Source organism: Dendrobates tinctorius, unplaced genomic scaffold (genome assembly GCF_039654945.1).
Source record: "Dendrobates tinctorius isolate UK_male_01 unplaced genomic scaffold, ASM3965494v1 ptg000125l, whole genome shotgun sequence".
Lineage (NCBI taxonomy): Eukaryota > Metazoa > Chordata > Amphibia > Anura > Dendrobatidae > Dendrobates > Dendrobates tinctorius.
In genome coordinates this window covers 2,092,306-2,107,627 of record NW_027361793.1, presented here as the reverse complement: position 1 = coordinate 2,107,627, position 15,322 = coordinate 2,092,306, and the positions used below count along the sequence as shown (strand labels likewise).

Sequence of the window (15,322 nt, the reverse complement as noted above, 5' to 3'; positions counted from 1 at the left end):
ACTTTTTATGCCTCATATTGTTGTAAAAGCTTTCATGAATCAGGTACCTTGGATTTTTATATTGTAGAAAGAAGTGGAATACAGTATCCAAGTCAAATAAACACATTCAGAACTTTATTTAATGTCTAGGTTAAAATCCAACAGTTAAGCAGATACAGCATTCACTTAAGGTACTGTCACACTAAGCGATATCGCTAGCAATGTCGTTCTAACTTGTGACGTTATAGCGATATTGCTAGCGACATCGCTGTGTCTGATACTTACCTGGTTATCACTGATCGCGCGAGAACGTCCTGGACCGCTTCTCGTCGTCAGCTTCCTGCGGCGCTTCCTGTGGAGAGACGAGCGACGAGCGTGGAGCCGGGCGGGAGGACGTCAGGATCGCCTAGTGTGACAGGTAAGTACCCACCCCCGTCCCCAGCGATGTCGCTGGTGAGATCTGCCTGTGTGACAGCTCACTAGCCACCACTTAGCGATGCACCAGCGATCCTGACCGCGTCATATCGCTGGTCGGGATCGCTGGTACATCGCTAAGTGTGACAGTACCTTTATATGACCAATAGTCATAGCTATGACAATTTACATAATTGTGTGCTTCACTGCACCTCACTCATCCTTATTGGCAACAGGAAAGATGGATAAATTACTTCTTGTCCATTGACAATATATTGGTTCGATAAAATTAAGGTTGAGACAACAAGCAGTGGCTGGTCTCATGAGGCCAAAACTCTGACCACTATGATAGCCAATTGCCATGTGGTCACAGCCATAAATATTTGTTACATCATATTCTGAATGTATATATATATATATATATATATATACACACACACACACACAGTTACATTGTTTTTATATGTACTTTTATGTATAATGTGGCAGACCAGCTAAAAATTGTAGGCTTCGGGGGGGGGCAGTTGAAAAACAGCTTGCTTCAAAGGATGAATCTCAATCTCCATTTTACCAAATTCCCCAAAATAAAACATGAGCATCATTTTTTCTCAACTTTTATTGTTAGAAATAAGATGTTACATTGCTTTGATAGTAATACACACAAGCAAAAGATGTGCACATCATAATTTGTGTGGATCGTCTACGCGTTACTCGTATTGTCCTTGTATTTTCACAGAAAACATAAAATGCAGTATACTATATTGATGCAACAGGTCAGCCTAAATACAATATGTGTTTATTTTTTGGCCCATATTATGGCACCAATTTCTGAAACAACTGCAGAACTAATCACCTCCATGAAAAAAGTCATAAGCTATGATGCTGTTAGTTCAGGATATCAAATCTGGGGGTTTGCTGGCTTTACAGTTGTAAATTAGGTGCTAAAATAGACCCATTTAACATTTGTGTGAATTGGACTAAATATGATGCTTTATCATGTTACAAACTATTAGCATGCAAGGATGTCTGCATAACATGTTATGTAATTTTTGTACTCATACCTCTCAAGATCCTAATTTTTCATATTTAATTTTGTAAAGATTCCAAAAAGCTTCAGTTGGTCTCCTATGGAATTTTACTTCATGTGCACCAGACCTGAAAAGTGGTTCCGGGTTTATTTTGGTAAATAATATTATGATATAATATTATAATATATTACAACTAGGAATGTTGGATGGTTTGTGATCATGACAGTGACACGATGCAATAGATGCATTTCCTAGATAGGATGTTTACATTGATATACGCCCCTTTCTATTTGATGAAGATATTTGCAACACTTAGGGTCCGATCAATTAAAGAAGCACTCACGCTAAGTTTTTTATTCATTAAATGTATGAATATAGTCATGTAATGTAGTGTTGCGTGTGTCCAGTGCGGTTCTCTTCCTCTTGCCAGACTGGCTGGGTCAAGCTACGCACTGTGTGATCTGAAAGTGACTTTACAATGCAGGTTTACGGAGAATTAGAATGAAGGTCCATAGCTTTCATTGTAAAAGAGACTTCCATCCGAAGCATGGAGCATAGATTGACCCAGCTAGTGGCAATTGTAGTGACGTCACTGAGAAGCAGAGAATAACTGAGCTGGATCCAGGAGAGAGCAGTGATAGATGAGAACATTATTGCACTCAGACTCCACTACATGCACATATACATAGTGGGAGTGCATCTTTAATGCAGGTGTTTGATATGCCAGTATTAATGATGGGCATACTAATTCATTAAGAGGTACATGCGATTTAATGAATTAGGTGCATCCTATCATTAGCGTGTGCCTCCATGTTCCTCAGTAAAAAAAATTAATTTGCTTCTGTCAAGGACTGGGATACATTTGTGGAGTACATTACACAACTAGAGTGTCATAACTTTTAAAGAATTTGTTGGGCAGGAGTTTCTACGCCCCATCCCATCCATGCTACACCCACTTTGGCATATCTGTAATGCTGTAGATAAGCCCCCGATGTAACCTGAAAGTTAAGAAAAACAATATAGATTATACTCATGGGGGGGTGGTCCAGTGTGGTCTGGGCCCGATGGGTGTCACAATCCGGGTCCGGTGAGTGCAGAGCAGAGTACGGCAGTGCGCAGGCACTTGGAAAGGTCAGAGAGTTCCGGCGTCTGCGCACTGCAGCACTCTGCTCTGCCCTCAACAGGGCAGAGAATTACACCTGCGCAGGAGCCGCAACAGAAGCAAGGAAGAGGACGTCATTGCTAGAAGATGGCAGGCACCGGACCCGGTCCGCGACATCCATCGGACCCGGACCGCACCGGACTGCCCCCCCCTGGTGAGTACAATATAACTTGTTTTTCTTATCTTTCAGGTTACATCGGGGGCTTATCTACAGCATTACAGAAAGATGTAGATAAGCCCCTGATGATGGTGCCAGCAGCTTATATGCGAAAAAATAGGTGAAAGATTCCACAAATGAACAATTTTCTTGAGTGCTTTGGATTTTGATCACTGTTTAGTCATTGTGTTGATTTTTTCCATTCACTATCTGTCAGTTTTATTACATACTAGAAGTGTTTCTCAAGCTCATCCAGTTAAACAAACGAACACACGAATGACACATAGATGGTATCAGACAGCTGTGTGATTTTTATTTATGCACCATTAGGTGTGCATTGGCAAGTTCGATCCGTGAATTAGATCAAAATAGGACGTCTTTGGGTTTTGATGTGGACCTATGAACAGCCCAATAATAATAAGTATGAGCTACAACCAGCTACAACCAGGAGAAACATGGATAGAATTTGTACATGAAACACTGATGTCTGAGTGAGACGCAATAGTAGATTTCGCCCTTTTAGAGGAAACAAAATGTGTAGCAGTAAACATTGAAATTTACACTTGCCATCCTGCAGAAGTTAAACAACCACCAATTTACCACGGACAAGATGATCCATGTTTGTTTCATGACTTTTTAAACTTTTAAGCTTGCTGAAAAATTATTTTTCTCAGCATAAAATGTCCGGTAGAAACATTTTCTACTAAGAATAGAGATACTTTATAAACACAGAACACTTGCATTATAGATTATTCTGCATGTGACATTGCAGTTGGGCAGTCTAAAGAGGAAATTAAACAGTCACCTATTAGGTAGGTTACATGTAGCCAATCGGCAATGGTTTAACAGCTACAGGTTGGCAAGTATAAACCCAAACCCACCCTTAAAAATTATTTCACCTCACAAATTATCAGTTTTCTTCTTTTGTTGGCTGATTTGAAGCCTGTTTAGATTAGCCAACAATCAGTCTTGAGATGAGCAAAAAGATTTCCACTACCTACTCCGAATCAATTCTCCTTGACAACTGGACCGCAATAGTGTTCACTTTTGCACTATCAATCCTCTGTGGACTTCTGCAGCTTACTAGTACCCTACAACTCATGTGATGACATTCCTTGAGCCCTAGTCACTATACCTTACCCAATGTTATGACATCATATGAGTCTTGTAAGTGGTCAAGGCAGCCAGGAAGCCAGACAAAGAATTGCTGGCACATAAGTGAACACTTATGCTATGCTATGGAGGATTGGACTGGATACCCAATCAGTGTAGTTTGAATAATTTTACTCATCTCTTTTAAAAAGGTCTTCTCAAGTTTAAAAATTACCCCTATTCATGACAGAGGGGGTACATTTTTGATCGCTGCAGGTCCAACTGCAGTGGACTCACCAATTCCAAGAGCGGGATGGAGTGGAAGTCAGTCATGTGCACTACTGCTGCATTCATTCTTCATGGTAGCATAGGAGATTGTCAAGAACAATTCTTGGTTAATCTTTGGTGCTCCTATTAGAATGAGTTGAGTGGCAGGGCACATGATCAACCTTAGCTACATTAAATTGGGGCTTCAGGAATTGATGGAGCCTACGGCATTCATAAACCTAGTGCTCAGAAAGTTATTCCCTTTCTCTTGGAAATGAGATAACTTTAAAAATTGAGAACACCAATTTTAAGGACAAGATATAGGCTGGATAATGCTTTTACAGCAGAGTCAGACAATACAAATCCTGCATAAATGAACTTTCAGACATATCACCATCAAAAGTGAAAAACTTTGGAAATTAGAAAATATATCACTGGCTACAAGTTCAATAATTATGAAAAGATGATAATCAGTGATGAGTGAGTATACTCATTACTCGAGTTTTCCCGAGCATGCTCTGGTGTCCTACGAGTATTTTAGTGTGCTCGGAGATTTAGTTTGTGTCTAAGCAGCTGCATGATTTGCGGGTCCTAGACAGCCTGAATACATGTAGGGATTCCCTAACAAATAGGCATTCCCCACATGTATTCAGGCTGTCTAGGACCCGCAAATCATGCAGCTGCGTCGACACAAACTAAGTCTCCTAGCATGCCAAAATACTCGGAGGACACCCGAGCATGCTCAGGAAAAGACGAGCTATGAGTATACTCACTTATCACTAATAAAATGTGTTCTGTGCATTAATATTATTATCTGATGAACATGTTGTAAATCATTTTAGGTAATTAACCAATAATGACCATGAAAATTATCGAATGTTATTGTAATCGATAGATACATTTTTGATCACTTTCAATGATTAAAGAGGCATGTCAACATTAGTTTCTACTGATTAATTTATTAAAGTTTAGTATGAAAAAATAATAATTATATTAGGAAGCATAAGTGTAAGCTTAAAGTGAACGTCTACCTTTTAGCGTCATGTGATTGCTACTGCTGTTACTTATATCCTATATATGTATAGTGCTCAGAGTTCTATTTTTTATGATGAGCCGGTATAGCCATATAAAGATGGCCATAATAAAATTCTGAGTACAAGTAGAATTAGACATTATCGCTACAAGCCTGGTAAGGAACACTGAAAAAAATGGAACTGCAGTGGGATAGTTTTGACTAAATATTTCATGTTTTCTTTTTTCAACAAATTTCCTTCTCTTATCCCATTTTTTTACATTTCAAACAACCCCTTGAATTTCAATATATAACACTATGTATTAAATATTAATTATTGTTCATATTTGTTTCAACAAATCTGTAATATGGACCAAAATAAAAACAGCAACATATCTGAACTGAAGAATATGCTTCCTTCTCAATTATTAGATGCCTCCCCTTTTCCTAAAATGCCTATTGTACTAATAGCTCACTTTTAAAGCATATTAAGAATAGGTGAAGATGAGAGAGAAACAAAAAGAGAAAGAAAGGCACTTTTGCTGCTTAACGTAATTGTTGTACTTTAGCTGGAGTTACAGCTACCCTGCTTATTACTGCTGTGCTTCATATTTCTGTTCCGTATGTGTATATACAGTACAGTAAATGGATTAAGGAGAGCAGGATCTTCTCATTTTCTATGTAATTCTTATGGAAGGTATAACAGCATAACAGCAGCTTGTTTCCACCCTTTCTGAAGCTATAGTCAGAGAAAACATAAAGCGATGACATGTACAGAAGGAGAAAACTTCTGAAGTCATCTAAAAGCCAGAAATATTATTTTTTATCATGTATACACAACAGTCTACTACGGAACATTACCCAAAATAATAGGTACTCTTTTAGCATCTGTTGTGAATGTAGGCTGTCAACATTTTATCAGTTGAAGGGGTTGTACTAAGATTACAAATTATCACCTAGCCGCAGGAGGGTCAAAATTCTATCAATCGAGTTATGCCGCATTCGAACATGCTATCAGTTATCTCATGGATAGATGGTAACTTGCAGTCTTGGAGCTGACAGTGTAATTTACGGAGAGGATTTGGAAATCTTGTAAAAAAAAAATAAGCTACAATCCTTATGAAAAAAGATGGTTAGGTTACTAAGCAGAGCATTATACTATGTTTTCCAGTAAAAGTAGAAGGTTAAATAAACATGTTACAGGAAAGTGACAGACTATAATGTGAGTAACTGTGATAAATACAAAATAAGCGCTAAGTCCTATGGCAGCATCGGCTCAAAAAACTTGGTGTCCCGTACCATCTTATGACATATGGCACGAGCACTTTTCAAATACCTTTTTGTGTTGCCATATTATCCATTAACCCCTGACATATTTCTACAGACAGGAAAGCCTTTGCTAAGCACGTTATTCTTTCTGAGGATTTCCGTTGTAAACACCAAATAAACATGGTTTATAAGTGGCTTTTGGCTACAACATACTGTACCTTATAATTAGATACCTAAAATGATCTGAAATATAACAATCGTTCCGCAAAAGAACATAATGTAACTAGATACTGTAAAATCTGATGACATTCTGCACAGTAAAGCTGAGGGTTCACACCTTTTTCAAAATTGAACATAATAAGGGTGATAATTCTTGTCGTGAGATTGTAGTATTTGCTCATAGTATCCAATATCCCACCTTCTCTTTCTTTTCTGTAAAATGGAAAGTAAGGGTAATGAGTATAGAAATAACATATTGGCCAACAATAAAGTATGGTAACACTCAATGTAGGAAAGGTTATGTAAACCACCAAACATCCGACAGTGTAAATGACAGCAATTCAGGACAGATAATGCATTGGATTAAGGGATCCATCAACAATGTTATGTCTATGGGTGCTTCAAGCACTACTCTTGCATTTTTTTTTATTCTTTTTTACCACTGGAGTGGAATCATTTATCTAAGTTGCCTGCCCCCAATGTTATACTCGCTAACGGCTGTTTCCTTCCATTTTCCACGCCACTCCGATCAGTCTGCCACAGTTTGTGACCTGTCGGATCAATTCAGTGTTTGCGGGGTGTGCCGGAGGTCACTTCTCAATGTAAGTCTATGAGAGGAAGAATGAAGCTCTAATAGACTTGCAATGAAAGCTTGTGACCATTATCTCTAACTTCTGGTCAGTCAGAAGGTGCAGTCACAAAATGGTGGCGCAGGACAGTAGATGCACCACGAACAGCTGAAAACAGAGCCTGGTGAGTATATTAGTCGGGGAAGAGAACACAAATTAGTGGCACCACTCCAGTGCTGAAATTAAAAAAAAAAAGCTGGAGTGGCGCTTTCAATATTTTAATGTAATGAATAGACTCACTTCACATATGCATTGATGGCTCTCTTAGAAAACAAAAAGAACAAAAAACAAAAGATGCTGAAACAAAAAGCCAGATATGATTACAGAAACATGTCAGACCCCCTTATAATCAACGACGTTATTCAGGTTCTGCTGGTACAAGGTATGCACAGAGTCTGGCACTACAATTATCTTTGCATTTCACATCCTATACAGAACAGAAATGCAGAAATACTCTTGCAAATGAGAACAGAGACTTTGCTTGTGTAAAAAGTAAGTAGGTTGGAGATGAGATATCTATGAGCTAATAGGCTGGCACGCAGAATATCCAACGCTCATTAAGCCAAAACAAATAACAATTATTCAAGTAATTACTTAAGTCTTTCATATGTAAATTGAAAGAAATGTTATATTTACATTGAAAATTAACTTTATCTGTCTTCATTTTTCATTTAGATCATAAAAGTTGATTTTTTTCTTTAATCTTCATATTTCTTAGAAAATGATTGTATCTGATAGCACGTTTACTAAGGATGCAATCACATCACACCACATCCTAACCATAAATAAACACTACTATAACTGACATATAAAATGATGTATTCCTGAAAAAAATCCTATCTAAAAGGTCTCACTTACCTTGCAGAGAAGGATGCCTGTGACTATTAAACTATACAGCAGCAAGACCACAAAGACTATGAGCAATGTCCATTTGTACATGTTGTCCTCTACAGGCTCTATTGATTGTGCACATTGGTATGTCAAATCTATGAAAATAAGAGAGCAACTGTGTTACATCCATTGATCAAAACAAGATGACATTTGATATTCTTCAAAAGATATAATGGTTGGTAAAAGTACATCTGACTTACCACTAACATAAACAAGAGTCGCATTCCCTTCAGAGGATCGATAAGGGGGTGGATACATAACTTCCATCCTACAAGTATACAGCCCTGTGTCCTCTGCCGTTAGCCCCGAGATGTTAAAGGTTACATTGTGTGGACTGGGAACGCCTAAACATCTGATGGTGTTCCCAATAATAACATGTTCATATTTAGTGTTGAAAGAGAAAACACAGATCTCAGATATGTGTTTGTTCGTTTTCTTCAGGAGACTGAAACGTATCTCTTCCACCATTCCATAAACACTGTAGTCACATATCAGAGTGGCTTCTCCATGTCTATTCGCGACTATCACAGCTGGCTGAGTCACCTTAGTTCCTGCGTCAACAAATAGTTAAACAACCCACTTATTACCATTGTGTAATATGTGCACCACAACATATTTCATAATTACGAAATATTATATCATGTCCATTTAAAATGTTATTTCATACAATTCCCAATATAAAACTTCATCTTTCCATAAAACAGTCATATGTTTAAGAATAAAATGCTATTGCTTGATGAAGTCAGTAAACCACCTCCCAAAAATAGAAAATCCCATTTCCTAATTTCACCTACCTTCTGACATCCCGCTATAGATGCAGAAAATTGCTATGAAAACTTGGTGAAGCATAGTGGTAAAAAATACAAATATCTTGTTTTGTTGTACTTAAATCAGAAAAAAATTTTTTTAGCACCATGTAAAGCCTATGGTGTCATTGATTCCAAGAATGTTTCAAGAATGCCTGGATAACTGAAATGTTAAAATCAAATTTTGCTGTCAAAATATCTGAGGGTATTATCACTTTGAAATGAAGTTTAGGGTTCACACATCTGCATATATAACCTCAAAATCAGAAACGTATTCATTGTGTAATGTCTTGAGCTTACAAGAAAGGAAGTAGTAGGCTGGAACTGTTACGTATAACAAGAACCACATTAAGAGCAGTAAAATTCAGTGTGACCAAAACATGCCTATTTGGAACGGAAAATAAAGATAATTTCACACAACTTATATTCAGCTTATTTTATTCTAGGAACTTAATTCAATACATAAAGGCACGCAATGTTAACACTTTATGAGCCAACACTTGAAAATAAAAAATATGACATGGTAATCTGAAAACCTTTTTTTTGCAGTTATCTGTTCTCAGTCATAGTTAAACATTTTCTCAGTTCTAATACTGTTTTCTGTTTAATTTGTGTTATAAATGCCCATTAGTTCCCATTAACTTTTCCAATGTTACAGCATGCATTGTACATTTTATGCTTCTCTGGAACAACTGATTAAAGTGAATGTATCAACAGAGAATGGCCAATTGTTCAAATCATTTTACTATTATTATTTTATTTATTTTCCGTTTATAGTCCAATAGGCTCATGATTCCTTGTCTGTACACATTACTTTACAGCAGTCTCATTATCATAACAAACTGGATTACAAAGAAGAGTAACATATACTGTAATTGATCACATAGGATCCACCATTCACGATAAATGATTTAACAGCTCCTTTCCTCCCCTTCCCTTCAAAACAACCTTATTCTACATTAGAACATACCCAGTTTGTACTTCTATAAAATCAAATAGGATTGAGGGGTAATAGTGATGTTTGGTGTATTGTTCTACTGTGCCATTACCTTTTTATTATGCTGATAATGAAGAGTTGCCAGCTCTCTCACCTTCATTTAGACAGAAAGACCTTTCAGCACCTCCAGAACAAGATACCACCAGCCATTTTGTTGACTCCTGTCTCTGAACCACTGTAAGCCTACTTGCATGTGGACAAGGCAGCTATGCGTTGCTCATGCCAATATAAGACCAAGCCGCTTCCGCTTCAGACAGAGATGACTGTGCCTATTGGAATGAAGTCACATGACCCTTCTGCTTGTGGACTCTTTGATCAACCTGATCTCACAGGTATAGAGACTTTTGTCAAAAGACAGGATACTGATAATGCAAATAGCTCCAGGCCTCAGTCTACTTTAGTGCGGAAACTTCTATCCCTCTGCTCCCTCACAGGAAACTGACATATTGAATCAGACCAGACATGATTAGCGATCCACCCATGGCTTTTAACATGTTTAATGCTGCTGTCAATCTCAGCGGCATTTAACATGCACGTGCTGGAAGCGCGTCACAAACCCAGACCACATGACTGTGGTAGCCGATGGGTTGGCATGACAACCCAGGGTCTGCAGGAGACCTTTGTGCTTGTCATGGCTGGATAGCTATGAGCGCTGCCCAGCGATCAGCACTCATAGCAGGTGATCATTTTAGAAGAAGAAGACAAAAAGCAGCGCCAAAAGAAAACAAAGGGTGCAAAAAATCTTTCCAGGTATGTACCAAACCTCATGCTATAGTCCAAAAGAACTAAGGCAGCACTCCAACAGAAAAAATAAGAGCGATTTATTTGCCCATGTGCGACGTTTCGGTCCAAGATGCTTGAGAAAGGTCCACATCTTGGACCAAAACGTCGCACATGTGCAAATAAATCACACATATTTTTTCTATTGGAGTGCTGCCTTCCTTCTTTTGGACTATAGCATGAGGTGATCATTTTAGCTACACACAGCAGGGCTTCAGCATAAGATTGCGTGGACTACCGGAAACATTATATGTTGATAAATTCTCAGGGAACTATATATAAAAATATAAATCTGAAAATTGTGATATGTTTTCAGCCTCCCAAGTCAACACTTTGTAGAATCACCTTTTGCTGTAAAAAGGTCTGCAAGTCTTTTAGGGTGTATCTTTGCCAGCTTTGCCTATCTAGGGGCTGAGATCTTTACCCATTCTTATTTGCAAACTAGCTCTAGCTCAGTGAGATTGGATGGAGAGCTTCAGTGAATAGCAATTTTCAAGTCTTTCCCCAGATTCTCAGTGGGATTTCGGTCTGGGCTTTGACTGGGTCTTTCAAACACATGAATAAGCTTTGATCTAAACCATTCCAATGTAGCTCTGGTTGAATGTTTAGGGTCGATGTCCTGCTGGAAGGTGAACCTACTCTTTAGTCTCAAGTCTTTTGCAGCCTATAACAGGTTTTCCTCCAGAATTTCCCTATATCTAGCTCCATCCATCTTCCCATTAACGCTGACCACCTTCTCTGTCCCTGCTGAAGAAAAGCATTGCCACATAATGATGCATCATTTTTGATGGTGGTGATTGTGTTTTCAGGGTTATGTACAGTGTTTCTTTTCTGCCACACATAGCATTTTGCATTTATCCCAAAAAGTTATACTTTGGTTTCATCTGCCTAGAGCACCTTCTTCAATAAGCTAACATAAGATGATACATAGGCAATAATAATATATAACAAAATAATTTATTTTATTAGAAAACGATTAAAAACATATACCAAGATATGGGGAAAGAAGGGGGTGGGCTAGAGGCTCACCGCCATGATCAAAAATCGACATGCATGTCCAGGCAACGGACAGTACCATATAAAGGGAATAATATGTCTGCTATGAATATCTAATCAATAACATGTCATTAAGGAACAAAAATTCTTTCACAGACAAGACCCTCATCTACACCTAATAACAATAATAATAGTACCTGTGTACCCTGGATAAACATATAACATTAAAAAGTTTTTTCTTCCAATGGTAAAATTACCTCCAAGGGATAGCACAGAGGTACCGCTGTTAGCTGGGGGCTGCACGTCTACCCCGACGCGCGTTTCGGTCTCCTTCCTCAGGGGGCCTGTGACTGGTAATGTGATCGGCATCTTTATAAAGCCCGCGAGCGGCAAAAATTGGCCGCAAACCGGAACTGATACTCCTAACCCGGAAATGACGGGCCGCGTTGTCAAGCCAACCGGAACGCCAGTCAGCGGCGGCGTCAGGCGGGGGGAGGAGCCGGGACAAACCCACAACCCGCCCACCGCTATGTGACGCCGCAAAGCCGGAAATGATGCTCCTAACCCGGAAATGACGGGCCGCGTTGTCAAGCCAACCGGGACGCCAGTCAGCGGCGGCGTCAGGCGGGGGGAGGAGCCGGGGCAGACCCAGACAACCCACCCACCGCCATGTGACGCCGCAAGCCGACAGACGCAGCGGTGGAAGACAACACGCTCGTACAGGGCAGGAGCACAATTTGGCCGACACAATTACCAATACATAGAACCAGCTACAACAATGGTGGATAGGATGCGGATTGCCCACAAATTACAAACTATTAACATGACGGACAAATATTATGTATATACACACTATAACCCATAAGGATAACATAAAGCCCATCAAAAAACATCAAAAAACATCATCAATTCGGACGCATAACCAATATCAGAATCACAGGTTATATACATATACATAACAGAATATTTAATGTCACCATAGTTACATATGTACAATCATTTTTTAATAACATAACCACATAGTGTACATAATAAATCTGTCAACATAACCCACAAGATTCATTCTTGCATATAGTTTAAGGATGATTCCAAGGATGCCGTCACGAATATGTAAACAACTGGGAACCGAATACACCACCATTAGAGTAGCGATCTCGAAATATTTCTGTTGACAGATTTATTATGTACACTATGTGGTTATGTTATTAAAAAATACATAATATTTGTCCGTCATGTTAATAGTTTGTAATTTGTGGGCAATCCGCATCCTATCCACCATTGTTGTAGCTGGTTCTATGTATTGGTAATTGTGTCGGCCAAATTGTGCTCCTGCCCTGTACGAGCGTGTTGTCTTCCACCGCTGCGTCTGTCGGCTTGCGGCGTCACATGGCGGTGGGTGGGTTGTCTGGGTCTGCCCCGGCTCCTCCCCCCGCCTGACGCCGCCGCTGACTGGCGTCCCGGTTGGCTTGACAACGCGGCCCGTCATTTCCGGGTTAGGAGCATCATTTCCGGCTTTGCGGCGTCACATAGCGGTGGGCGGGTTGTGGGTTTGTCCCGGCTCCTCCCCCCGCCTGACGCCGCCGCTGACTGGCGTTCCGGTTGGCTTGACAACGCGGCCCGTCATTTCCGGGTTAGGAGTATCAGTTCCGGTTTGCGGCCAATTTTTGCCGCTCGCGGGCTTTATAAAGATGCCGATCACATTACCAGTCACAGGCCCCCTGAGGAAGGAGACCGAAACGCGCGTCGGGGTAGACGTGCAGCCCCCAGCTAACAGCGGTACCTCTGTGCTATCCCTTGGAGGTAATTTTACCATTGGAAGAAAAAACTTTTTAATGTTATATGTTTATCCAGGGTACACAGGTACTATTATTATTGTTATTAGGTGTAGATGAGGGTCTTGTCTGTGAAAGAATTTTTGTTCCTTAATGACATGTTATTGATTAGATATTCATAGCAGACATATTATTCCCTTTATATGGTACTGTCCGTTGCCTGGACATGCATGTCGATTTTTGATCATGGCGGTGAGCCTCTAGCCCACCCCCTTCTTTCCCCATATCTTGGTATATGTTTTTAATCGTTTTCTAATAAAATAAATTATTTTGTTATATATTATTATTGCCTATGTATCTTTTGTTGAGCTTCATCTGTATTTCGATGATAGGCGTATTTAATCCATATGCACATGATCCATGAGAATTATTGGTAAATATCATGTGTACTTGTCTGATTTGTTGGTTATTAATAAGCTAACATGTAAACTGCAAATGGGACTCACTATGGCTTGCATTAAAAAATGGTTATCTTCTTTCCACTCTTCCATAAAGGTTGGATTTGTGGCATATTCAACTAATAGTTGTTCTGTGGACAGATTCTCCTCCTGGAGCTGTAGATCTCTGCAGATCCTCCATAGTAAGAAATGGGTCTTTTGGCTGCGTCTATAATTAGTGCTCTCCTTGAATGGAATCTCAGTTTAGGTGAACAGACATGTCTTGGTAGGTTTGCAGTTGTGCTACACTTCTACTTTTGGCTGATGGATTGAACAGTGCTCCATGAGATGTTCATAGCTTAGGCTCTTTCTATTCTTTTATAAACTAATCCTACTTTCAGCCTCTACACAAATTTATCCTTAACTTATCTTGTGTTGCTTGGTTTTCCTGAGACTGATCCTTAATGCTCTTAAACAAACTTCCAAAACCTTCACAGAACCACTGTAGTTATATGAGAACAAATTACACACAGGTGGACTCCATTTACTAATTGCACTGTTCTACTTATTTTCAAAAGTTGTCAGGTAGTGATAAGCGAGTATACTCATTGCTCAGGTTTCCCAGACTTTCCCATGCTCGGGTGGTCTCCAAGTAATTTGTAGTGCTCCGAGATTTAGTTTTCATCGCCTCAGCTGCATGATTTGTGGCTGCTGGACAGCCTGAATACATGTGAGGAATGCCTGTTTGTTAGGCATTCCTCTCATGTATTCAGCCTGCCTAGCAGCCGAAAATCATGCAGCTGCGGCGACGAAAACTAAGTCTCCGAGCACTATAGAGCATGCTCTGGGAAACCCAAGCAACGAGTATACTCACTCATCACTAGTGTCAGGTTCAGTTATGAAATGAGCCATTTATTAATGATTTTAACCTCCTGAATTCAAATCTGACAATGACATATTTTAGTTTGCTCTTTTTGCTATAATATCAAAGAGTTTTCCTTTTACTGCTACACATAATTAATGCATAAAACTTTCACTACTCTGAAACATTATTATTTTTGAAAATATAAAGATGGAAAATATTTTGTTATGACAATTTTCTGATATTTTCTATTAAGGAAACTTACCAACAATTCAAATAATGAAAACATGTATAAACACTATTGCGAATTATGACAGTTACAAAAATTGCACTACAAAATGTGGTCCTCATTCAGTGACAACTCTTTTTTGTTTGTCTCTTGTGCTCCTCCATCAGATTATCTTTTACAAATGTCCAATAGTAATGGGCGAGCACTAAAATGCTCGGGTGCTCGTGTCGAGCAAGTTGGAATGCTCTGGTGCTCGACCTGAGCAACAATCCCAAAGTAAGTCTATGGGAAAACCCAGCCTTTTTGATTCAATCCCCCATGGGG

At 39.3% G+C, this 15,322-nt stretch overlaps 1 protein-coding gene across 1 annotated transcript; it reads right to left on the bottom strand.

The window, feature by feature from the left end:
* Positions 1 to 5,032: 5,032 nt before the first annotated feature.
* Positions 5,033 to 9,157, bottom strand: CTLA4 (cytotoxic T-lymphocyte associated protein 4). Its single transcript, XM_073541923.1, has 4 exons — positions 8,914 to 9,157; positions 8,320 to 8,670; positions 8,087 to 8,214; positions 5,033 to 6,812 (listed from the first exon to the last, which is right to left on the bottom strand). Exons 1-4 carry the CDS (start codon positions 8,966 to 8,968, stop codon positions 6,723 to 6,725), a joined length of 624 nt encoding a protein of 207 aa, XP_073398024.1. The 5' UTR covers positions 8,969 to 9,157; the 3' UTR covers positions 5,033 to 6,722.
* Positions 9,158 to 15,322: the final 6,165 nt, after the last annotated feature.

What these genes read in the sequence shown, in the direction of transcription:
- CTLA4 (XM_073541923.1), bottom strand. Translation starts at nt 8,968, where the DNA reads ATGCTTCACCAAGTTTTCATAGCAATTTTCTGCATCTATAGCGGGATG. An exon ending in CTATAGCGGGATGTCAGAAG is followed by an intron (nt 8,671 to 8,913) that starts GTAGGTGAAATT and finishes TTGTTGACGCAG; the next exon opens with GAACTAAGGTGACTCAGCCA. An exon ending in GACTCTTGTTTATGTTAGTG is followed by an intron (nt 8,215 to 8,319) that starts GTAAGTCAGATG and finishes TTATTTTCATAG; the next exon opens with ATTTGACATACCAATGTGCA.